Here is a 24,779-nt window from a genome sequence, read left to right as displayed (position 1 = left end):
TTTTTATTCTTCTTTACCTGTCAGTCTGATCAAACGATGATTCACCAGTCTGTACCCCTTACTCCTTTTGAGCCCTGGCTCACAATTCATCTTAAGAAATCTTTCCTAATTATCTATACTCTGCTCTGATCAGCCTTTTGTTTTATAAACCTTTGGTATGGTTTGGCATCCAGGTTATGGGGGACAGAAAAGGATATAACACCATTTTTGCAGAGACATAGTTTTAAAAAGACGTATGCTTCTATTGCAATCATAAGTGCACTGATTTTAAATATACATGCATGGGCACCTGGGTGATTCAGTCAGTTAAGTATCTGACTTTGGCTCAGGTCAGGATCTCGGCGTCCTGGGATCACATGGAGCTTGGCATTCAGTGGAGAGTCTGCTTCTCCCCTTCCCTCTCCATCTGTCCCTCCCCCTTTGCTCTTGTTTTGCTCTCTCAAATAAATAAAGCCTTTTAGAAATTAAATAAATAAATAAATAAATACGCATTATTTATGATGTGCATATGGTTTTCCTACTCTGTTCTCAAGCGCTGTTGGTAGCATGGTCATGCTCAAGATTGTGATGGGTCCCAAGCTAAGCCCCTGCTTATTTGGTAGTTCTTTCAGGGCTTTCTCCTGTGCTTGGGAGGCTGCAAGCTGCTTAGTAAACTGGTGATAGAGGGTTAACTTCATCCTCCTCATCTCCTTCACTGAAATCTACTGCCTTCTTTGCTTTCTAGTAGATTAAAAAGGCTAAGTTATTAAAACTCAGGGATAAGTTTCCCACTTAATTATCATGATGACAACTGACCTTTTTCCTGTAAAGTATTATGTTTAATTCATTCTTTTAGAGACTACTAATTTAAGTTGTATCTTACTTATTGCTTCTGTCCAATAAATTCTGGCATGGAGGATACTAAGCCAATGGTATATTTATATTCAGTGAACATTTAATTTAACATTTGGGTTATTCGCCTATACTCTTTGACTTGATTTTCTGCCCTGTAATGATCCAATTTTTTCCTTCTCCTCTTGCTCTTGTAGCAATAAGAAAAACATTGTGTTGTGTTTTCACCCCTTCCATAACAGCATGCATATTTCTGAAAGTGTCAGACTTCACCTTTGTATGCCTTTGGCTAGCACACATAAATTATCAAACTGTAGAATTTAATGAACTATCACATTTTTTGGTATTAAATATGAACATCTAAACTGCGAGCTACATCTCAAATGTACAGTACACTTCTTACATTATCTACTGTCAAGAAATGTGACTTTGTTATTGCACTTTATGCATCTCTGTCCCTCCTATGGTAGAGACAGCAGAAGGCAGCACTCTCTCAAAGCAAAGAAACCCTTAGAGCCCCCTTCCTGCCTAGCTAAAGTCTCAGGGTTCCAATTTTAAAAGACCAAAATGGAAGAAGGGGATCTGGGCATAGTGCAGGAAGGTACAACCATGCTGCATAGGTATATTGAGCTGCCTTATACCTCCAGAATCTGGCCCTTCTTACTGACCCATGGGTGGCCCTCACAAACCTCACAAGCTCACAAGATGGCTACTCTGCCTCCAAGCAATGCATTGGTTTTTCCAAGCAGAAACAATGGTGAAGAGGGAAGGCAAAGCTGCCATCTACCAGCCTTTGCCTACTATTAAAGAGCTTCCCCCGAAGCCCCACGTGGTTACTTTTATTTCCATCTCTTTGAACAGAATTAGCCTCAAAAGAGACTGAAATAGATATTTTTAGTTGATCTATTGCCACCCTGAGCAAAACTGGGTTTCTTTTGATGAAAAGGGAGGAAGAATTAGATTTGGAATAAGCAAGTAGCAGTGGCTGCTTCAAGGATAATAAGTCTCTACAAAAATGTCCAGTTAACCTTGACTGAATCCCAACTAAAACAATAATTAGGAAATTGGCATTATGAGTCAATAGCCTAATTTCAGAATATAAGTTTTAAAGTGAAATTTAGCAGCATGTAAAGAAAATTAATATTTTTCACCACTGAAAAAAAAAATATTTGGAGATTTTACCTTTCTGAAGCCCAGCTTTAAGAATAGAAAAATAAATGTTTTGATTCTGAAAATACTCTACAAAAATATCTGGCGATTCTTCTACCCAGAAAGCATTTTCTCTTTTGAAGGTCCCCTATTATATAAAATGGGATTAGGTAATAATAAGTAGTCATGGGACTCTAGCAGCTTCATCTCAAGGTTCCTTCAATTCTTAAAGGCCTGGACTGAAAGATAAGGTGATAGCATTTTTTTTTCAGATATATACAGCCATCTTGCTCAGATTTAGGGGTCATTCAGTCTTCCTGGCAGGATGTTCAGGCAAAACATTTGATTATTTTCCTGGTAAGCATGTTCCACCTGTGTTGGGTATTTTCCAATACTGATGTGATTCAATCAAGTTTGATGCTGAGTATAAAAATAACACCAGCATACAGTAGACTATTACCTTACTAACATTTATTTTTGTTTTTATTCAGTTTATGCACTAATTCAGAAAGTGCCTGACCATATGATTAATCAGAGCAGGCAGCTGCCAGTGTGATGAAGTCTGGGAACTACGGGAAAGAGCTCCCCCACAGACATGCCATTTTAGCATGTTGAAAGGAAAGGGTGCTAAGGCACATGTTGGTTAAGTGCATACTGTCCCTAAAGAGAGAGAGTTAGTTTCAAATTACTATTCTATAACTGGTAAGATCTTAGAGTAAAAGAATGTATCAAATGATTTAGTATAGTCATTTAGGATAGTGGCAGATCCCAAGACAGATAAATTCTGGTAAGAGTAAAAGCGAAGTTCAAAACAGCATAGAGATAGGGCACTACAGGGGGGCTCCCAGCCCACCTGGAAGTAGAGCTAAACATACCCAAAGTAAGAATCTCAAAGCCAATGGAAAGATACCAGGACACACTCTGCCTGCTTCACACTCTTGCCCTGAAATTGCTTGGAATGCAATGGCATTTATCAGAAAGGAGAAATTCCCTTATTCTGTGATAAGCACAATTTGACAACTTTGTATTGTTCATAAAATTATGTTATACTTGAATACCAGTGTTAACTAAAAGTTAATCTAAATCATTTCAAAAAAGAATAGCCATTCAGTTCACAAAATGCTAATGTATTTTAAGAGCCCAGTAGGATAAATGCTGGAATATATAGCTAATATTATTATTATTATTTTTTTATAGCTAATATTATTAATAGAAACCTAAAACCATTGCAACACTCCTGCCTAGATTATCATTATACAGACAGTACCCTGTTGTATTTAAAGCTTCAAAGTGAATGAAATAAATGTGCCTTTTTAGAATAGAGTTTGTATTTTACTGCCACCTAATAATAATGTTAATGTCTAAATAGGTTAAGCAGATATAACAATAGTTCCAAGGAAGAATTATCTGTTAACTCACACAGGATTTGGACCATCTATGGTCATTAGTGAGCAGGTTGACAAGTATTTAAGTATTGCTGACATGACCGGGTTAAACACATTTTTTTAGTGTTTTAGTGGGTTTTTTTTTTTTAGTTTGGAAAAGGAAAGTATTTGAAAAGTACTTTAATAATGAAAAATGTCACTGTGATTCTCCTTCAGATAGTAACCAGTATGTATCTATAGTGGTTCATTTTACATTACCTTAATCACTGTTCAATTCAAAACAACAAATGTATATTGAGATCTACTATTGGCAAGAAAGACATTGTTTTAGGAATCATAGAAACTATAGTGATGGGAACACATATACTTGCTTCTCTTAAGCATGTTTAGAATCTAAACGGGTGATGAAATAAATATAACCAACTAAATATAACCAACCAGAATGTAAGACAAATAGTTCAAATCTATAAAATTGAGGGGCTCGGGAAGGGCTCAGTGGATATGTGGCATCTGTGATAGGCACTGAAGGCCAATCAGCATCCTAGTAATTAGAGATTGATGAGCAAGGCCATTCTAGATCAAGAGAATCAGCACATAGATATTAGGTATATTCACTTAAGAATGTGGAGTCCACATTCTTAAGTGGACATACAGGCAGTTAGGATGTAGTTCTTATTACAAGCACTTTAAAAGAAAGTGTCAAATAGAAAAAGCAATCCTAAAATATGTATGAAAACAGAAAAGAACCTGAATAGCCATAGCAATCTTGAGAAAGAAGAACAAAGCTGGAGTCATCATGCTTCCTGATTTCAAACTATATTACAAAGCTGTAGTAATCAAAACAGTATGCCAGTATGCCTATTCCAGTATGGAATAGGCATAAAAACATGTACATAGATCAGTGGAGCATAATAGCTCAGAAATAAACCCACATATATATGGTCAATTAATTTATTACAAAAGAGCCAAGAAAGTACAATGGGGAAAGTAGCCTCTTCAATAAATGGTGTTGGGAAAACTGGACAGCCACATACAAAAGAAGGAAACTGAAACACTACTTAAAATCATACAAAAATAACTAAAAATGAACTTGAATTAAAATTTAAAAAGACTTGAATTTAAGATCTGAAACCATAAAACTCCTAGAAGAAAACATAGGTGGTAAGCACCTTGACATTGGTCTTGGAAATTAGTTTTTGGATTTGACACCTAAAGCAAAGGAAAAAAAAAAAGAAAAAGTAAAAGTAAAAAGAAACAATTGGCATTACATCAAACTAAAACGCTTCTGCACAACAAAGGAAACCATGAACAAAATAAAAGGCAGCCTACTGAATGGGAGAAAATATTTGCAAATCAAATACCAAATAAGGGCTTAATATCCAAAATATATAAAGGACTTACACAAGTTAATAGCAAAAACAATCCAATTACAAAATGGACAGAGGATCTGAATAGACATTTTTCCAAGCAAGACATGTGTATGGCTAACAGGTACATGGAAAGATGCTCAACATAACTAATCATCAGGGAAATGCAAATCAAAACCACAATGAGATATCTCCTCACACCTTTCAAAATGCTATTATAAAAAGAGAGAAATAAGTGTTGGCGAGAATGTAGAGAAGAGGAAACCCTTGTGTTCCCACTATCAGTGGGAATGTAAATTGGGGAAAATATGGAAAATATTGTGGAGATTCATCAAAAAATTAAAAATAGAATTACCGTGTGATCCAGCAATTCCAGTTCAGGGTATTTATCCAAAGACAAAGAAAACACTAATTCAAAAGTTTATATGTATGCCCATGTTCATTGCAGCATTATTTACAATAGCCAAGATAAGGAAAGAACCTAAATGTTCACTGATGGATGAATGGATATAGAAGATATGGTGTGTGTGTGTGTATTTAAATATATATAAATATATATATGTATTGTGCACATACACACACATTACAATGGATTATTATTCAGCCATAATGAAAGAATGAAATCTTGCCATTGGTGACATGTATGGACCTGGAGGGCAATATGGTAAATGATATAAGCCAGACAGAAAAAAATAAATAAATGCCATATAATGCAGTTATATGTGGGATGTTTAAAAAAAACAAAACCAAGCTCATAGATCTACAGAATGGATTTTTAGTTGCCTGAGGTGAGGGCTAGGGGGTGGATAAAATGGGTGAAGAGAATGGAAAGGTACAAATTTCCAGTTATAAAATGAATTTAAGTCATGGGGATATATGGGGATCCCTGGGTGGCTCAGCGGTTTGGCGCCTGCCTTCAGCCCAGGATGTGATACTGGAATCCTGGGATCAAGTCCCATGTCGGGCTCCCTGCATGGAGCCTGCTTCTCCCTCTGCCTGTGTCTCTGCCTCTGTGTGTGTGTGTGTGTGTGTCTCATGAATAAATAAATAAAATCTTAAAAAAAACATCATGGGTATATAATGTAGGTATGGTAACTATAGTTAATAGCATTGTATTGCATATTTGAAAGGAGCCAGGAGAGTGGATCTTGAAAGTCCTCATCACAAGAAAAAGGATTTGGTAACTATGTATAGTGATAGATGTGAACTAGTCGTACTGTGGTGATCATTTTGCAATATATATAAATATCAAATCATTATGTTATAACTGAAGCTAACATGTTAGGTCAACTATACTTCAGTAAAAAGAAAGTATATATTTAACTGTTTATAGAATCTCCTTGTTATGGAACACATTCCTCTGAGCTCTGTAAGAATGTTTCTTTTTATTTATGTACTATTAGAGTGGATAGATTTGGGGAATGTTTCCAATACATGTCTTAATAAGCAAATGATAAAGCCAGTTTACATATTTAATTCCTGTATTCCCTCATGTTATGCTTTCCATTTCCACTTTTTAGGCCTTCTTTTTTTTAAGATTTTATTTATTTATTTATTCATAGAGACACACACACACACAGAGAGAGAGAGAGAGAGAGAGAGAGGCAGAGACACAGGCAGAGGGAGAAGCAGGCTCCATGCAGGGAACCTGATGTGGGACTTGATCCTAGGTCTCCAGGATCACGGCCTGGGCTGAAGGCGGTGCTAAACCACTGCACCACCCGGGCTGTCCAGGCCTTACTTTGATTCAATTGATTTTCAACCTTCTAGGGCCAAACAGTAACTTCTTAAGACACATCTACATTTTTTCTCAAGACCAAGTATGTGATTCCACACAATCTAATCCTATTCCTTATTGATTTGTGTAGTCTTAGAATGAGATCATGTCTGGTCTCTTAGAGATCATAACCGAGTAATATACATTGAAACATACTCTTAAAACCCTACCTCAAAGATCCTTATGTTATTGGCAGGCATGTCATCCACTGGAAGTCTTTGCCACAACCCTGAATTCAACACACAAGACACCGTCAGGTATTCTCAGATTCATCTGAGTAATGAATTATAGCAATGAAACAGAGAAAGGATTTTGATCTCTAAACCATTGAGAGAAAAAAGTCATTCACTAAGATGGCAAAGTTTTTGAAAGAAAGGAAATGTTCTCCTTTGTTCTCCCTCCATCCCAAAGGAATAGGAAGATGGACAGTGTTAATTTTATCAACAGTAATTTAATTTTGTCCAAAAATCTTTATTTGGCTATTTCTGAGCTGAACTACAACTAATATGTTTTTTTTAAAGAAGTTTGTTGTTTATTTGCAGGTGCAAGCCAGTTATGTGACACGCTATGAAAATATTTTCTCCCTCTTCTGGGTTCTGGAGCAGCTTCTTCAAAAGGAAACCAAAGAAGGCAACACTTCAAGTGTAGTGCATGATGACCAAGAAATCAAGAAATTTCTTCAAAAGCATGATGAAAATATTTCCCAACTCTCTGATGCATTTCCTTTATTTACTCTTTATTTATGGAGACTGGGCATTCTCTTGAACTCGTTAGAAACGGTTGAAAGTAAATCACTTCCTTAGCAATTTACTAAATGTCAGAAGCATACTGAAGTATGAAGATCTTCTGCTTAAAAGATTTTCAAAATTTTTTAAATGAGTGTTTAGGGACACCTGGGTGACTCAGTGGTTGAGCATCTGCATTTGGCTCAGGGCGTGATCCCAGAGTCCTTGGGATTAAGTCCCTCATCAGGCTCCCTGCAGGGAGCCTGCTTCTCCCTCTGTCTATATCTCTGCCTCTCTCTGTCTCTCATGAATAAATTAAAAAATCTTTTTAAAAAAATGAGTGTTTTAAATGGATTTCTTAATATAATCATTAATTCAGTAGTTTTAAATTGTATATAAAAGATTATGAGTCATATTTCTATACTAAAATCAGCCAGTTTCAGTTGAGAATGTCCTTATTTCCATGTAACTGTTTTTTACCATAGTTACTCAATATAGTCTAGTTCTATTCTCTATAATGGACCATTAATTGTCTATCTCATAAACAATATTTACATTTTAAAAGATTTATACATAATAGATACTAAAAGGCAATGGAAGAGATCTTAAAAGTTTTGTTGTTCATCAACACAGTCTTTAAGTGGTTATAAATGGAATTTTTAAAACTTTTTTCTTACAGAGTTTCATTTACAGAAGATCATTGTCTATCTTCTTAGAGGATGACTCTTTAACATTTATAAACCTAATAGCCCTTAATTTCATAAAATCATATTTGTCAAGTTCTTTGAAAGTACTAATTCATCGTTTAAAATGTTTGGTTTTCAAGTGTTTGTTTTCATTCTGTTTATCATGTGTAATACTTCTGTTATTGTTAAAATGTAGTTAAGTCATTTATAATTAAATCATTAAGGATATTTTTACAAATCTAGCATCTGCCCAGAAATATACTCATCAAAAGTATATTTATACTTATTAAAAATATTAGTTAAATATTCCAATTACACAGTTTCATTGACTTTATTTCAATTATCAAATTCATAACAAACTAGCTTAATGAGTACACATTATGTATTTTCCTATAGTGCAATTTAGGGCACAACAAATATAGATTTACTTTGTAAATTATGTGTGATATTGTTTCATAAGTTAATTACCATTCCTAAATGCCATTTTAAAAAAACAAATGTATATAAAATCATATCATCACCTGCCACAGGTTTTTTTGGAACTATTTCTAGCTTTCTAGAAAAGAAAGCCTTTTTAAAAATAAAACTTAATGTGTAAGTCACCTATTGTGATGAAACAAATGACTGTAAAATCCCAGTGGCACACAGCAATAAATATGTCTCAAGTGTCTATGGGTCAGTCACTTGGGGATTGAGGCATCTGACCTGAGTTCTGCTGGAAAGCTCTGCTCAGGTTGCAGATCCCACAGGGGTAGGCTCTTTATTATATATTGGGCTTTCATCTCTTCCACTAGTGCTCATTCAGGGGCCCAGGTTGAGAGGGAAGCAGCTACTCAGGGGAGTTTCTGTGGCAATGGCAGATTGAGAAATGTTACACTGTGATTGTCCACATGTATTAGCCAAAGTACATCAAGTGGTCAAGCTCAGAGAAAAGAGGCAAGGAAGCACCCTCCCAGAATGGGAGAACTTGCAAAGTTAAATGGCAAAGGCCATGGATACAGGAGAGAAGGGAGAGTTGGGGCAAATAATTTACTGTAGCATACATACTAGTCAAACACGAGAAGGGTATTCCAGATCCTGAGTTCAGAGAAATTTTTATAGTATTTGATTCTTGGGATTTGTATAGTTGATGACACCACACAAAATGACATCTCCCCATCCTCACTCTTAATGATTAGACAAAGTTGGTAAATATATAAGCAACAGCAGTGGCCCTTGACCCACTGCAGCCAGCCAACATAATGATCCTAAGAAGTCTTTTGTAACTAGAACAGATTTCTTAATTCTAATAATCTTCACAGCTTCATGGTCTGAAAATTAGCTTAGAAAATGTATTTATTTTAGAGGGACAGACAAGATGTTGGGATCATTGTTCACATACAAAATGGAGATATATATTATTTCCATCTGATACTATTTTTTTAAACACTTAACTTTTTTTTAAGATTTTATTTATTTATTCATGAGAGACACAGAGAGAGAGAGAGGCACAGACACAGGCAGAGGGAAAAGCAGGCTCCAGGCAGGGAGCCTGACGCAGGACTTGATCCCAGATCCCCAGGATCATGCTCTGGGCTGAAGGCGGCGCTAAACCATGGAGCCACTAGGGCTGCCCTTAACTTTTAATCTATTATATGACACCTAACCCTTAATTCTCCTGTGTTTCATTCTCTAACTGTTAACTGTGCAGCACATTTAGTATTGAAGTCTCAATCTGCTAGTGAAAAAGAAGATAAAATGAAACGTTTGTATCAATTTCAAACAAGTGATGTACCATAGAGAATGAATGATTTAAACTAGAATTAAAATGATTGAAGAATGTTGTAGCAATTAAGATTTGATTAATGTCTAACTCTAGAATTAAAAATAAAGAGGACCACAAGGTAATCCTAAAAATGGAAGAAATGATAAAAATGATACTAAGTGCTGACATTCATATAATAAACCTATAACACTCATGTAGTATAGCTATAATAGGCGCCAGGCAGTGCAGTAAGTGTTTATGTATATTTACTCTTTTTAATTCGCCCAACAGCCCTATGTGATAGGTAGCATTATTATGTGCATTTTAGAGAAGAGGAATTCTGGCAAAGGAATGTGCAAAGGTCATACCACCAGGACCTGGAAGACCTAGATTTCACCCCCAGGAATTTTATCTTCCAGTCCACACCTAATTAATCTGCTACACTTCCTGTTCATTATACTGGTAATTATAAAAATTTCACAAATACCATCTCTTGGCAGTTGTCATTGAAGCTTTATATGCCCTTAACTACAAATCTTTTATCATCGCAGTTATGAGCAAGCTGGCTTCTTAGCCCCTGCAGAGCGGCTGTCCTATCTACCACCAACTCGAGCAAGAGCAGACTTGTTCTTTTCTACATTGTAGCATTTTATTATAGTAAAGACTCTTCAGGTAAGTTACAGATCCTCTTTGATCAATTATGTTCTAAAAAGTACAAAGCTCTCTTTAAAGATGGGGTAGGGCTCTTTGGGGTCTGCCGCGGAAACAAGATGACGAAGGGGACGTCATCGTTCGGAAAGCGTCGCAATAAGACGCACACGTTGTGCCGCCGCTGTGGCTCTAAGGCCTACCACCTTCAGAAGTCCACCTGCGGCAAGTGTGGCTACCCTGCCAAGCGGAAGAGAAAGTATAACTGGAGTGCCAAGGCTAAAAGACGGAATACCACTGGGACCGGTCGAATGAGGCACCTAAAAATTGTATACCGCAGATTCAGGCATGGATTCCGTGAAGGAACGACACCTAAGCCCAAGAGGGCAGCTGTTGCAGCATCCAGTTCATCTTAAGGATTTCAACGATTAGTCAAAATAAACGTTCTGGTTTTAAAAAGTAAAAAAAAAAAAAAAAAATAAAAAAAATAAAAATAAAGATGGGGTAGGTGAACTATCAGGCTGCAGTGCTCAACCCAGTGGGGGAGAAAACAAATCTGAGTTTTTTATCCTTGGATCTATAAAAAGATATTGGTGTTATCTATTGCAATCTTTTACAAACTTTTACTTTTCCATTATACTTGTTGGCATCCTATAGATAAAAGCAGTTATCTGAGAGAGGCAAGGAAAAAAGGCATTTACATATCCAAATATTTATGTGAATTTGAGGATTTTTAAAAAATACTGATGGCTCTGGCTTATAATAACTATGTTTTGTTTATTCATCAAATATTAAACACCAACTTTGTGTACAAACCAGTTATTAGCACATATAAAATAAATATAATAAATTTTAGCTTTTATCAAATTTATAAAGCAGAATTTTGTTTTAGTGGTCACTATAATGACCCAACAACATCAATAGCTTGTATTTGCTGAAGGAGATAGAATGATAACATTTACCTAATTTAAAAAAAAAATAAAAAGAATTTTTGTTATTGAAAGCCAATTCAATTTTAAAAATTACTTATAGAATTGGACAGCACTAAATTCATCTGGTCAATAAACTAGCTGCTCTTTTTTTTTTTTTTTTTAATTTTTTTTTTTTTATTTTTATTTATTTATGATAGTCACAGAGAGAGAGAGAGAGAGGCAGAGACACAGGCAGAGGGAGAAGCAGGCTCCATGCACCGGGAGCCCGACGTGGGATTCGATCCCGGGTCTCCAGGATCGCGCCCTGGGCCAAAGGCAGGCGCCAAACCGCTGCGCCACCCAGGGATCCCCTAGCTGCTCTTTTAAGAACTACCACTCAGAAAAAAAAAAAAAAAACTGCCACTCAGGCACCCCAAATTTGTTACTCATTTTAAATGAAACAGGAATAACTGAATTTCTCAAAGTCTAATACTTTGAAATTTTAAGGCACATTGAGAGAAAACTAAAAAAAATTGCAGTTAAGTAATTTGGGATGATTTAATTTCTACTTTCTGAATAATTTCATATGTGTTAAGCCCTCCTATTCAGCAAAAAACTTGATGGTATTTTTCTTTAAATTATTACAATCAACTTTATGAGTTTATTTATACTTTCTGCATTAGTCCTGGTATAGAATGATGAACATGCAGAGAGATGCAGACATGATGTTACTTTACTCTTAAGTAGATACCCCCAAATAATACCAGAATGTTCAACTTCTTCCCAGAGTTCTGTTTTTATAGATGAGGTAAATATAGCTTAGTTATAAATATATTATTCTATTTCTCAGACCTAGAGATGAAATCCCACCTTCTTTAAATGCTTCTGGAATATGGTGTGATAATAAATAAATAATTAATTAATGATTGCTTATTCTCAACTCTTGTGTTTAATTTACTTCCACCATGTGGCATCCTTACTACATTACTGTGAGCTCCAAGTTGCTTAAGGACAGCACCCCTGACATACGGAAGGAATAGAGCTATCACAGCTTTAACTTTAACGACATAACTACTAAGACATTTTCATGAATGATTAAGGATTTCAGGAGCATTAGAAATGCCAGACACTCAACCAGCAGGGAGAAGCATGTATTTGTTATTTCCCTCTCACATACACACTGAAATTCAACATTCATTTGGTAAAAAGAGATCCAATCTTTTGCAACTAATTCTAAAATTTGGGGGGGACAGAGGAGTCTCCTTTCTTATATTTTACCTTGTGATCTTTAAGGGATCCCACCACAAACATTGGCTACATCGTTGGTGCCTTTTGCCCTAACTTGCATCAGCAGGCCCCAGAACTGCCCCATGACCATCCTCTCTTGGAGGGCTCCAGTGAGGGTGTTCTGAGAAGAGTAACCTCAGGTCTTTAAAATGGGTGGCTCCTTCACTTCCACAGTGGCCCAGGAGCAAGAAGTAGAGTTCACCACAGCTGATCAAGCACCTTATCTTGCAACTTGATAACATCTAAGAAAGAGCACATTTACTCCAATTATGAAACAAAACAAAAAAACTGAGCTGGAAATAACTCTATAGAAATGTGAGGATGTCTCTAACTCCAAATGAATACTGATATAATTCCCATGTGTAAACTTAATAATTTCTGAAGCCAGTATGGTCTTGGTTCATGAGGTACTTTTCTTTTTTAAAAAATATTTTATTTATTTATTCACGAGAGACACAGAGAGAGGCAGAGACACAGGCAGAGGGAGAAGCAGACTCCATGCAGGGAGCCGGAGGTGGGACTCTGATCCCGGGACTCCAGGATCACGCCCTGGGCCAGAAGCATACGCCAAACTGCTGAGCCACCCGGTACTTTTCTTTTACACAGAACCTCTTCCACATAATACATTTAATCCATGTGCCTTTGTGCCATCACTTTATTAAGGCTGGTAATTAAAACCAGCATACTAAAATTGGCATGTGCTAGGCATGCCATCAGGTTCTTTAAGTTATTATTTTGCTTATAATCCTTCTAATGACCTTTGAGGTTAAGTATATTATTATCCCCAGTTAGATGGGGAAGTAAGCACAGAACATGTAAGTAATTTGCTCATGGTCACAGGACTGGGAAAAAAAAAGAAATCAGAGCCATGATTAAAATAGGCAACAAGCACCTGAATCAATAGTCTGCACTCTCAGCACTCAGGTACCCACAGCTGCTGTGCCCTAACTGCGCAAACGTAGAAACTTTTGCAGAGTGCAGAGAATAGTTACCCTGATAGTTAAACTCCAGTTTGCATCCTTTTTAAAGAGTTCTTAGACATAGGCTTCATGTACTTATGATAATTATAGTAGTGGGAAATTTACACTCTATTAACTAAAATTGGATGATGGAAAATATTGTTAAGTTTGGTAGAATAAAAAATGCAGTAAGACCTAGAGATTTCCAAATTGGCATTTACTTAAATGCAACAGATATAAATTCTGCTTTAGTATCTGATTGTTTTGCAAGTCAGTGTAACACTTTCTAAGGCAATGGAAGTTAAATCTTCCCAAGTGCAAGGATCAAGATCAGACAACCATGTATGGATTAGAATTAATTCCTAAGTCTTAGACATGGAAATAAATAATACACATGAAGCATGATTTCTCTTTACGCTCCAAAATCATACTTTTTTGTTGTGAGTATAAAGAAAAATATCTCTATCTCCTGATTAGAATTGATCAGTATAATCCTGCTGACAATATTTGACATTTCTGAAGCATCTTATGATGTAGAAAGAAAATGTCTTTATAACTCTTTACATCACAGGGGGAAAAAACCTATAAATAAATAATGAAATAAAAACATCTCAGGGATATGTCCTCAAAAGAACTTTAGGCAGCTCTTATTTACTCATTTTCCTTCGTTCTGGGGAAAAGAGATGTGAGGATTTTCCTTGCACTCAGCCTTGTCAATCAACACTACATCCCAATTTCATTAGAGAGGCTTTCTGTTTTTACCATATTGAAACAACAGCGAAGCCCAGAAGAGAACAAGTTGTAGAAGGCACAGATAAAAAGGCAGGGTGTAGGTTGTGGGGGTAATGGAAGAACAGAGAACAGAGGGCCATTGTGGCCAAGCCATATTGTGACTTAGGACAACTAATTTCATACTCTCATCTTCTCATTATAATATAGAGCATTTGTTTTTCAGTTTTAAAGTGTCAGGAACAAAGAGTTCCTTTGTATTTCTTCTCTGAAATGTGTTCCTTCAGAATGTATGCATAGATGATTAGAATAAAATTGTTAAATGTAACTATGCATTATTACTAAATGCTATTGCCAAGCACTGGGAGTTTTGTCTCTTTCCTGTTGTCATGGAGATCTTTTGGTGATAAACTTCTTTACACACCTTACAAGGTTCAATACTTAAGAGTTAAAAGATGAGGATATCACTCTATCCTTGTTATACAAATAAAACCTCCATCGCTTGTTATTTTTTTTTTCTTTTTGAGAGAGAACACATCCATGAGCACATGGAAGGCAGGAGAGGGGCAGAAGGAGAGGGAGAAAGAGAATCTTTTTTTTTTTAAAGAGACTCTTAAGCAGGCTCCCCACCCAGCATGGAGCTGGAGATGGGGTTCCATCTCATGACCCTGAGACCCTGACCTGATCCTAAATCAAGATTTGGATGTTCAACTGACTGAGCCACCCAGGTGCCCCACTTCATTGCTAATTTTAAAAAGGAAAAAAACCTCATCACATGATTATTTGTGTGAATGAAATGAAGTAATGTGAAAAGCACTTTGTGAACTCTGAAGTAAAAAAGTATAGTGTTATATAATAAACACCATATAAGTATCTTCTTTATATTATTTTCTCAGAGTTTTTGGGTTATTTTCTCATTTAATCTTCATAGCAACCTACAAAATAGGTAGCACTATCATTCCTATTAGTCTCCTATTACAGATGAGGAAATAGGCCTAGAGAGTTTAAGTGACTTGTCAAAAGCCATAGCGGTAGGAATAGAGATAGTGTTAAATAACACTTATTCATTACTAGTTCCTTCTATTCCAAGTCTTTTACATTAATTATAAGTGAATTCATAGCTGAGTCATGCAGAAAATTAATTCCTGCCTAAGTCTTTCCCCGTTCAACTTAAATTTAAGGGTGACTATGATGGTTATGATAATCAATAAATATTAGCCATAATTTCTGCATTCTAGAAACTGTGCAACATGCTTTATTAGATAATTTAATTTGATGACCTGCCATAGAGAAATCAGTCTTTCAGGGGTCTTGATTCAGTAAGACATAGTGGTATATTTAAGAAACCTCTTTCCTACCAACCAGAGAGCTCAGGAATGAATTTCATATGACTATATCTGAGGCAAACAAATTATTTGTACATTGTTCATGCCAGACTTTGCGCCCTGGCTCTTGGTTGTTATTCTGGTTCCCCATTGATTGAGGATTCTCATCCTGAATGGACCAGGACAGTGGATAATAGTTCTCCTTCTGGAAATAACATCTTAATTTCTTTTTGTGTCCTATGTCCTTGCCCCATTGTGCACAGTCTTTAATACTAAAAAATCAAGATGCCTTTTTCCTAGCTAAAAGGTATTTGCATGACACCAGTTAAGCCATTTGGAAATTCCCTCTCTGAAGTCTGAATCCTGTGCAGAATCACTGAAATCAGCTGTAGCTTATTCATTATGGCAGCAATAAATAATGAGATTGTTGAGCAATCTTTGCTGCTAGGCTCCCCAAACTGCCTGCTTTCTGCCTCTCTCTAAACCTGATCCTTTAGCTTTTCAGTTGAATCTTTAAGCTAGCAGATTTTCTTTGTTTTTCTGTTTATGTTAACCAGAAATGATTTCTGTAGCTTAGAACTGCTATCCCTAATTAATATGCCCATTGAACTGTGGTCCTGTTACCCCTGTTTGTTCCTATGGGTGTCCTCCATAACATGGCTGGACCATTCTTCCAGTATTTTTCTCTTATAGTTCCTCTAGCATCTAATGACATTCCAGCTATTGGCTGATATCTACATCAATCATAACAGTTCCTGTAACTATAACTGTGGTAAGTTACTTCGTACTAAAGACCACTACTCCTTGAAACATAAGCTACCATGCACCCATCATCTTCCAATCTAACTTGCCTGGTCTGAACTCTAGTTCTGCATGTCCCATTGACCTTGTGATTCCAAATGCTGATGACTTCACTGGCAGTCCATTCTCCTTCTGCAAACAGACTTCATTTACCTATGAAACTTACAATCTATGAGCATAAAAGAGCTTATTACAGAAATGCACCATTCACTTCATTGAGCCATCATTCATACTTTGTAGTTTGTGTATGTAAAAATGTTCTTGAAATTTTTACTTAAAAGAATCTTGATACTATCTAGTTATTGCCCTCATTTTATAGATGACAAAGCAGATATTAGAAAAATTACACAGTAAGACCAAGCCACACATAGTTGACTTAGTTGACTGGCTGAGTTAGAACTGCTTTGGTACACTACACTTTGAACACTTTGGGAGAGTCTTTCAAAATATAGACCCTGGGATGCCTGGGTGGCTCAGCAGTTGAGCGTCTGCCTTTGGCTCAGGGTGTGATCCTGGGATCCGGAATCAAATCCTACATTAGGCTTCCTGCCTGGAGCCTGCTTCTCCCTCTACCTTCGTCTCTGCTTGTCTCTGTGTGTCTCTCATAAATTAATAAATAAATATTTTTTAAAATAAAATTTAAAAAATATAGAACCTGATGTGTAACACAGTTAAATACTATATTTCTGGCAAGTAGTAAGTGATCAATAATTATTGACTACATTGCTGTATTGTTTATGAATAACTATTGATTTCCTCATTCTCTCTCACATATGAACATTAGAAGCCTTGGAGAATATTCTGCAATGGCAATCAGTGTCCCAAATTGTGAATGATGTAACTCATGTAGATGAGTGACTAAAAGTCTGAAGCACCGATTACCACTTCAGTCCAGGAAACTCTCCTTTCCTTTATTTCAGAGTCAATGGCCTAATACAGAAGTGCAGTCTAATTATATGGTTAGGTGTACTCTCCCATGTAGCTATCTTATTTTGAAATGTTGTTGCCTAAGTAGAAAATGAACTGAAATTTAGAAAGTTTCCTTAGGGAAAAAAGAATGTTACCAATTGCAAGTAGGTATGACTCCAATAACAGTACGTGGTACATTGTATTCACCTTGAATTAATATGACTTTTTTTCCCTGATGAAAAATCTTATCTCCATGTATAACATAATTTTTGTACAAAATATATCCCACTTTCTGTTAACCTTATAAGTGAAATTTTGTGTCCCAACTACTTTCTATTGTATAGACTGTCAAAAGAAACTTTGAAATTTTCCACCCTTGACAACCATCAGTTATTACAGTTTTTAGCTAGGTTACTAAAGAACATTTCTGCAACAAGAATTGTACAACTATCAGTGACAAAGTATCATGTATTTCTTTTTCCAAAAGACAGTACTGTTTAGAGAAAAGAATGTTTTAAAGAAAGTTATATATATTGCACAGACATAGTGAAAAAAGGATATAGGACTTACATATTTGGCTTATATAATTTTGATTGACTACTGAATAAATGAATGAACAAAAATAGTGGCATATCACTTATTAATTCATGTGAGGTAATTTTGGTGGTAAGAAAAAAGAACCAGTAAGCCAATACTTACTTTTTCAGACAATACTAATTGCTACATTATTCTTTACATTTGAAAGTACATTAGGGCCCTTACCAGCTCAAGAAAATGAAGAAGGGGGTTAACCAAAATGGGCAAGAGCATCAGTATATGAAAATCAAGAGTGTGAAGTAGGGCTTAGTCTGCTTTTGCTTCACTTTCTACAATCACTCTTCACTGTTGGCTGCTTCAGCTCTTTAATCATTCAAAAAGCATGTAAACCCTTTTTTTGCTCATGGACAATTCTGCTGACAGTGTAAAGGAAAATTCATAGCAAATATTAATGTGCATTCAAAAAGATTATACACAAAAATATTTTATCTATATTTTCTCCTCAAAATGGGGCAAGGAAAACATAGCAGTTAATGTGATCAATTATGGCATAATGATGGCAGAATTTATTAATAGTCTGAAGGACTATCATCAAGTCAAGCTGCTACTTAGAGGTAATGTGGAAAATCCATTAGAATGTCAAAAAGCATATATTGTCGAGGCAGTGTTTACAAGCAGGATACACTTCTGAATAGGCAATTACATAACGAAAACTGGATTTGATCCCTGTTGCCAGAAGATTCAACATAATTTGAATTTCAACAATTTCATTTTGAACATAAAATTACTGGCATCCTAGTAATTACGAAAGTGATTAAATGGGTAGAAATAATATAAAAGCATTTAATATATAACATTTTATAAACTATTGAAAATCTAAAATGCTAAAATAAATGTTAATAAGGAAAGAAGCAGTACAGTTATGAGTACAGAGGTCTTTGCTGAAAATTGTTCTTTATGATGGAGTAAACATTTTAAATACTTCTAGATATAACTGATTTTTGTTTATCCCCTTACAGCATCATACACCTGCCAAATGTTGAGTTATTACTGTGCCAGTGTAACACTTGATTTAGAATTAAGATGATCTACTTCTTAGAGACTACAAAAAAAACAACCCAAAAATATCATGACAATGAGATTCACAAAGTACAAGAAGGCCCATTTATAAGTAATTTTGCTACATTCATCTACATCTGAACTCTTTCAATCCATATATAGATCATATTATTTTAAAACACCATTGAAAAAAAATAAAAAAAATAAAAAAATAAAACACCATTGAAGAATAAATCATCTTTCTATTTCTTTTATTTTAGTAGCTTTAAAATATAAAAACTAAAACCTGACAATATTCAAAATAAATATAAACAAATATCTTACAAGTATCCCATGATGTGCTAATTGTATTTCTAAGTATATACCCAAAAGAAACCACTATATTTGGGCAAGAAGGAACATTTATTAATTCAAGAATGTTCAGTTACACTGTTTGTAATAAATAGCAAAACCTCGAATGTTCCTATATTAAAAAGTGGGTAAGTAGTGTTGTCTTCACTCAGTGGAATATTATCCAGCAGTTAAAACAAGAGAAATACATTAATATGCACTAATGTGCATGAAAGTAAAGTCAACAGATTCATCACTCAAGGCTCATGATTACATATAACATGAAACCCTTTTTGTAGAATTAAAAATAATTAAAATAAAAATACATACTTTTATGAATGCATATATACAATAAACTATATAAAAATTTAAATTTAAAAAATTTAAAATTTTTTTAAAAATTTAATTTATTTAAAAAATTTAAATACTTAAATAGGATTCAGAACAATGCTTAAGAGAAAGGCATTAAGCAAAATAAACCAAATAGTTACATACAGACTATTGTCAAAGACTTCTTTGGTTTTAGATTTGTAAATGGTTATTCTAGTATAAAAAAAGACAACTAATGAAATAAAGAGAGGAAGGAAGGGGAGGAGTTAGGGAGAAAGGAAGTCAGGCAAGCTATGAAAGGGCCAATAAGGACAGTGTATCATAACCCCAGAATCATGATTGATTTAATTCTGTGCATCTGCAGAACAGAAACCACATACAAAAGCAACAATAGAACTAAGATACAAATTATATATATAGTTGGTTTTTGGTATAAGACAGTGCACTTAATTCTTTACCTTATGCAAATTGAAAAGACCAATAAATAAATCTAATTGTATACTATCATGTGTATTTAACCAGATAAAGAAGGAAGTTAAGGAATAATTTCAAATTTTGTATAAAGTATGTTAGGTAAAGCCTGCTTTATATTAAGCTGATTAAGTCTCATTTAATTATTCATATTAGGTAATAAGCAGCTCAGATACTTTGACCACAATTCAGGGCTACTAGCTGACCTATGAAGTAGTCAGAGTTATTCTAACTTATTAACCTAAGTTAGTTAGGAAGGGATTTATGTAGGCATGCAAGAAGGTAAAATTAAGTTGCATCAGAATCTCAAGTGGGAACTAATTGGGGATAAATAAATACATCCTTAAGTTAATATGACATAAATAGAAAGTTTGCTGAGAAACTCCTCAGTCTTTCTATAAAGACCTCTTTGCTTTTTCTAGAGCTTTGGACTGAAAAGCAGGCTTCAGATTTGGTACACCTTTAGTGACATACAGAGCTACTCCCCGGAACATAGGCTGTGGACACTTATCTTGGTGCTTTCCCTCCGCCTTGCTCCAGCTTGCCAGTATCACACAGAAAAGATCTCATACACTCACCTGGAGTCCAATTTTTTTGACTGCCACCCAGGAGACAACCTTAAAATCACCTGAATCTGGTTAAGAGCAGGCCTTAGAGTTATGGTCCACAGGAATGTATATATTTGCATATATTTAAAAGGAGGGGTATAAAGGTTTAGCCAGAGTAGTCAGCCTGACTCTAAGTGCTGAAATTCTACCGTTAGGACATTGACAGGTACTGGCACATCCTAAACTATAGGAGCTATCAAAAACTAACGCGCTACTTGAACAAGCACACAGGTTTGAGACGCCACAAAGAACCGAGGCAGAGGTGAATGAAAAGGTTCATCTCCTATATGAAGCCACTTCTTCAAGACCAGAAAAGGAGGTTGTTTCATCTATTGTATAGAAACCAACACAGAGAGTCAAGGAAAATAAACAAACAGGAATATGTTACAAATGAAAGAACAAGATAAAACCTTAGAATAAAAACCTCAGTAAAACAGAGTAAATAATATACCTGATAAAAAGGAATGGTAATGAAGGTGCTCAACAAACTGGGGAGAAAAATAGACAAAAACAGTAAGAACTTGGGGCAACCTGGGTGGCTCAGCGTTTTAGCGCTGCCTTCAGTCCAGGGCGTGATCCTGGAGACCCAGGATCAAGTCTCACGGCGGGCTCCCTGCATGGAGCCTGCATCTCCCTCTGCCTGTGTCTCTGCCTCTCTCTCTCTCTCTCTGTATCTCTCATGAATAAATAAATAAAATCTTTAAAAAAAAGAAGAAAGAACTTTAAAAAAAACAGTAAGAACTTAAATAAAAGTAAAAAAAAAAGTATCAAATCAAAGTTACAAAGCTGAAGAGTACAGTACTGAACTGAAAAATACTATACAGGGGTTTAATAGAATAGATACAGCAGAAGGATCAGTCAACTTTAAGACAGGGCAGTGCAACTCATCTAATCAGAGCAGCAAAAATTTACAATGAATGAAAAAAAGTAAATAGGTCAAGGTACTTACTAAACAACATCATACAGACTAACATTTTCATAATAGGGGTCCCAGTGGGAGAGGAGAAAGAAAAGGGCAGAAATTTGTAGAAATAATGGCTAAATGCTGAAAACTTCCTAAACTTGGGGAAGGAAACAAACATTAAGATCCAGGAAGTCCAGACAGTTTCAAATAAGAGGAACACCAAGATATGCTATGATTGAAATGTTAGAAGTGAAAGACAAGGAGAGCATCTCAAAAGCAACAAGAAAAAAACATATAAGGAAACCCCCTAAAGACTATAAGCAGATTTTTCAGTGGAAAAATTGCAGGTCAAAAGGGAGTAGATCAATATATTCAAAATACTGAAAGAAAACAACTTGCACCCAGGAATAATCTACTTGGCAAGGTTGTCATTCAGAAGTGAAGGAGAAATAGAGTTTTTGACAGAAGTAAAAACGAAGAGTTGATCAACATTAAACTGGCCTTACAAGAAATGTTAAAAGGACATCTTTAAGCAGAAAAAAAGGTTTCTAATTAGAAACAATAACATGTATGAAAAAATATAGCTCACTGAAAAGGTAAATATTTATTTATTATTTATTTATTTTTGATTATTCAGGCAATGTCCTTTATTTTTTTAATAAATTTATTTTTATTGGTGTTCAATTTGTCAACATACAAAATAACACCCAGTGCTCATCCCGTCAAGTGCCTCCCTCAGTGCCTGCCACCCAGTCACTCCCACCCCCCCCACCTCCCCTTCCACCACCCCTAGTTCGTTTCCCAGAGTTAGGAGTCTTTCATGTTCTGTCTCCCTTTCTGATATTTCCCACTTATTTTTTCTCCTTTCCCCTCTATTCCCTTTCATTATTTTTTATATTCCCCAAATGAATGAGAACATATAATGTTTGTCCTTCTCTGATTGACTTCTCCGATTGACTCAGCATGATACCCTCCAGTTCCATCCACGTCAAAGCAAATAGTGGATATTTGTTGTTTCTAATGGCTGAGTAATATTCCATTGTATACATAAACCACATCTTCTTTATCCATTCATCTTTCGATGGACACCGAGGCTCCTTCCACAGTTTGGCTACTGTGGACATTGCTGCTATCAACATCGGGGTGCAGGTGTCCCAGCGTTTCATTGCATCTGAATCTTTGGGGTAAATCCCCAACAGTGCAATTGCTGGGTCATAGGGCAGGTCCATTTTTAACTCTTTGAGGAACCTCCACACAGTTTTCCAAAGTGGCTGCACCAGTTCACATTCCCACCAACAGTGTAAGAGGGTTCCCTTTTCTTCGCATCCTCTCCAACATTTGTGGTTTCCTGCCTTGTTAATTTTCCCCATTCTCACTGGTGTGAGGTGGTATCTCAATGTAGTTTTGATTTGTATTTCCCTGATGGCAAGTGATGCAGAGCATTTTCTCATGTGCATGTTGGCCATGTCTATGTCTTCCTTTGTGAGATTTCTGTTCATGTCTTTTGCCCATTTCATGATTGGATTGTTTGTTTCTTTGCTGTTGAGTTTAAGAAGTTCTTTATAGATCTTGGATACTAGCCCTTTATCTGATAGGTCATTTGCAAATATCTTCTCCCATTCTGTAGGTTGTCTTTTAGTTTTGTTGACTGTATCCTTTGCTGTGCAAAAGCTTCTTATCTTGATGAAGTCCCAATAGTTCATTTTTGCTTTTGTTTCTTTTGCCTTAGTGGATGTATCTTGCAAGAAGTTACTGTGGCCAAGTTCAAAAAGGGTGTTGCCTGTGTTCTCCTCTATGATTTTGATGGAATATTGTCTCACATTTAGATCTTTCATCCATTTTGAGTTTATCTTTGTGTATGGTGCAAGAGAGTGGTCTAGTTTCATTCTTCTGCATGTGGATGTCCAAATTTCCCAGCAAAAAGGTAAATATTTAGTAAAAGCAGTGGATTAAAAACTTATAAAGCTTGTCTGAGCATTAAAATGCAAAAGTAGTAAAATTATATCATTATAACAGTTAAGGGATACACAGGATAACAAGATATAAAATGTGATATCAAAAGCATAAAAAAAGGGGTAATAATGTTGAGCTTTACAATGGGATCAAACTTAAGTTGTCATTAACTTAAAATAGATTATTATAGGTAAAAGTTGTTAGATATAAACTATGTTAACCACAGAGTACAAACACATAAATACAAAAAGGAGAAAGAGAAAGGAAAATAAGCCAAGCATTAAAGAAGGTCATTAAACCACAAAGAAGAAAGAAAGAGAAAAAGAAAGGAATGGAAAGAACTGCAAAACAGCCAGAAAACAATTAATAAAATACTAAGAAGCACATACATGCCTCTTAATTAATTTAAATGTACATGGGATAAATTCTCCAGTCAAAAGACACAGACTGGCTGAATGGATAAAAACACAGGATACTGGGACACCTGGGTGGCTCAGCAGTTGAGCGTCTGCCTTCAGCTCAGGATGTGATTCCAGAGTTCCAGGATTGAGTCCCGCATTGGGTTCCTGCATGGAACCTGCTTCTCCTCCCTCTGCCTATGTCTCTGCCCCTCTCTGTGTCTCTCATGAATAAATAAATCTTTAAACAAACAGACAAGCAAAAAACCACCACAGGATCCATCTACCTACAAGAAACTCACTCTAGATGTTAGTACACATAAAGACGAAAGACAGGGTGGCTCAGTGGTTTAGTGCCATCTTCAGCCCAGGGTGTGATCCTGGAGACCCAGGTTCGAGTCCCAGGTCAGGCTCCCTGCATGGAGCCTGCTTCTCCCTCTGCCTGTGTCTCTACCTCTCTCTCTCTCTCTCTCTGTGTCTGTCATTAATAAATAAATAAAATCTTAAAAAAAAAAAGAAGACTAAAAGACATACTTCAGATCTAAAGACACCTGGAGATTGAAAGTGAAGGGATTGAAAATATTTACATGCAAATGAAAGTAAAAAAAAAACCTGGGATAGCAATACTTATTAACAGATAAGTTACCTTAAAAACAAAGACTGTAACAAGAGACAAAGAAGGACATGGCACTACATAATGATAAAGGGAATACTCCAATAATAGGTTATAACAATTATATAATATATATATATATATATATATATATATATATATATACCCAACATGAGAGCACCTAAATACACAAAGCAAATATTAATGATATAAAGGAAGAAATTTGAAGTAATTCAATAATAGTAAGGGACTTTAATACTCCACTTACATTAATGGGTAGATCATCCAGACAGAAAATCATCAAGAAAACAGTGGCTTTGAATGACACTTCAAAACATATGGA

The 24,779-nt window shown here is 35.6% G+C and overlaps 2 protein-coding genes across 4 annotated transcripts in view; both read left to right on the top strand.

Moving 5' to 3' along the window:
• MEI4 (meiotic double-stranded break formation protein 4) overlaps positions 1 to 7,571 on the top strand; it is a 204,869-nt gene extending 197,298 nt beyond the window's left edge. For all 3 annotated transcript variants that reach the window (XM_072832295.1, XM_072832294.1, XM_072832293.1), the window contains one exon: positions 7,052 to 7,571. In XM_072832295.1, the coding sequence (XP_072688396.1) occupies positions 7,052 to 7,312 (261 nt within the window). In that variant the 3' untranslated portion in view covers positions 7,313 to 7,571. The remainder of the gene's footprint in view (positions 1 to 7,051) is intronic.
• Positions 7,572 to 10,397: 2,826 nt separating this feature from the next.
• LOC140636745 (large ribosomal subunit protein eL37) lies at positions 10,398 to 10,810 on the top strand. The gene has a single exon (XM_072832296.1). It carries the CDS (start codon positions 10,435 to 10,437, stop codon positions 10,726 to 10,728), a length of 294 nt encoding a protein of 97 aa, XP_072688397.1. The 5' UTR covers positions 10,398 to 10,434; the 3' UTR covers positions 10,729 to 10,810.
• Positions 10,811 to 24,779: the final 13,969 nt, after the last annotated feature.

Source organism: Canis lupus, chromosome 7 (assembly GCF_048164855.1).
Source record: "Canis lupus baileyi chromosome 7, mCanLup2.hap1, whole genome shotgun sequence".
Lineage (NCBI taxonomy): Eukaryota > Metazoa > Chordata > Mammalia > Carnivora > Canidae > Canis > Canis lupus.
This window is presented reverse-complemented; position numbering and strand designations above follow the sequence as displayed.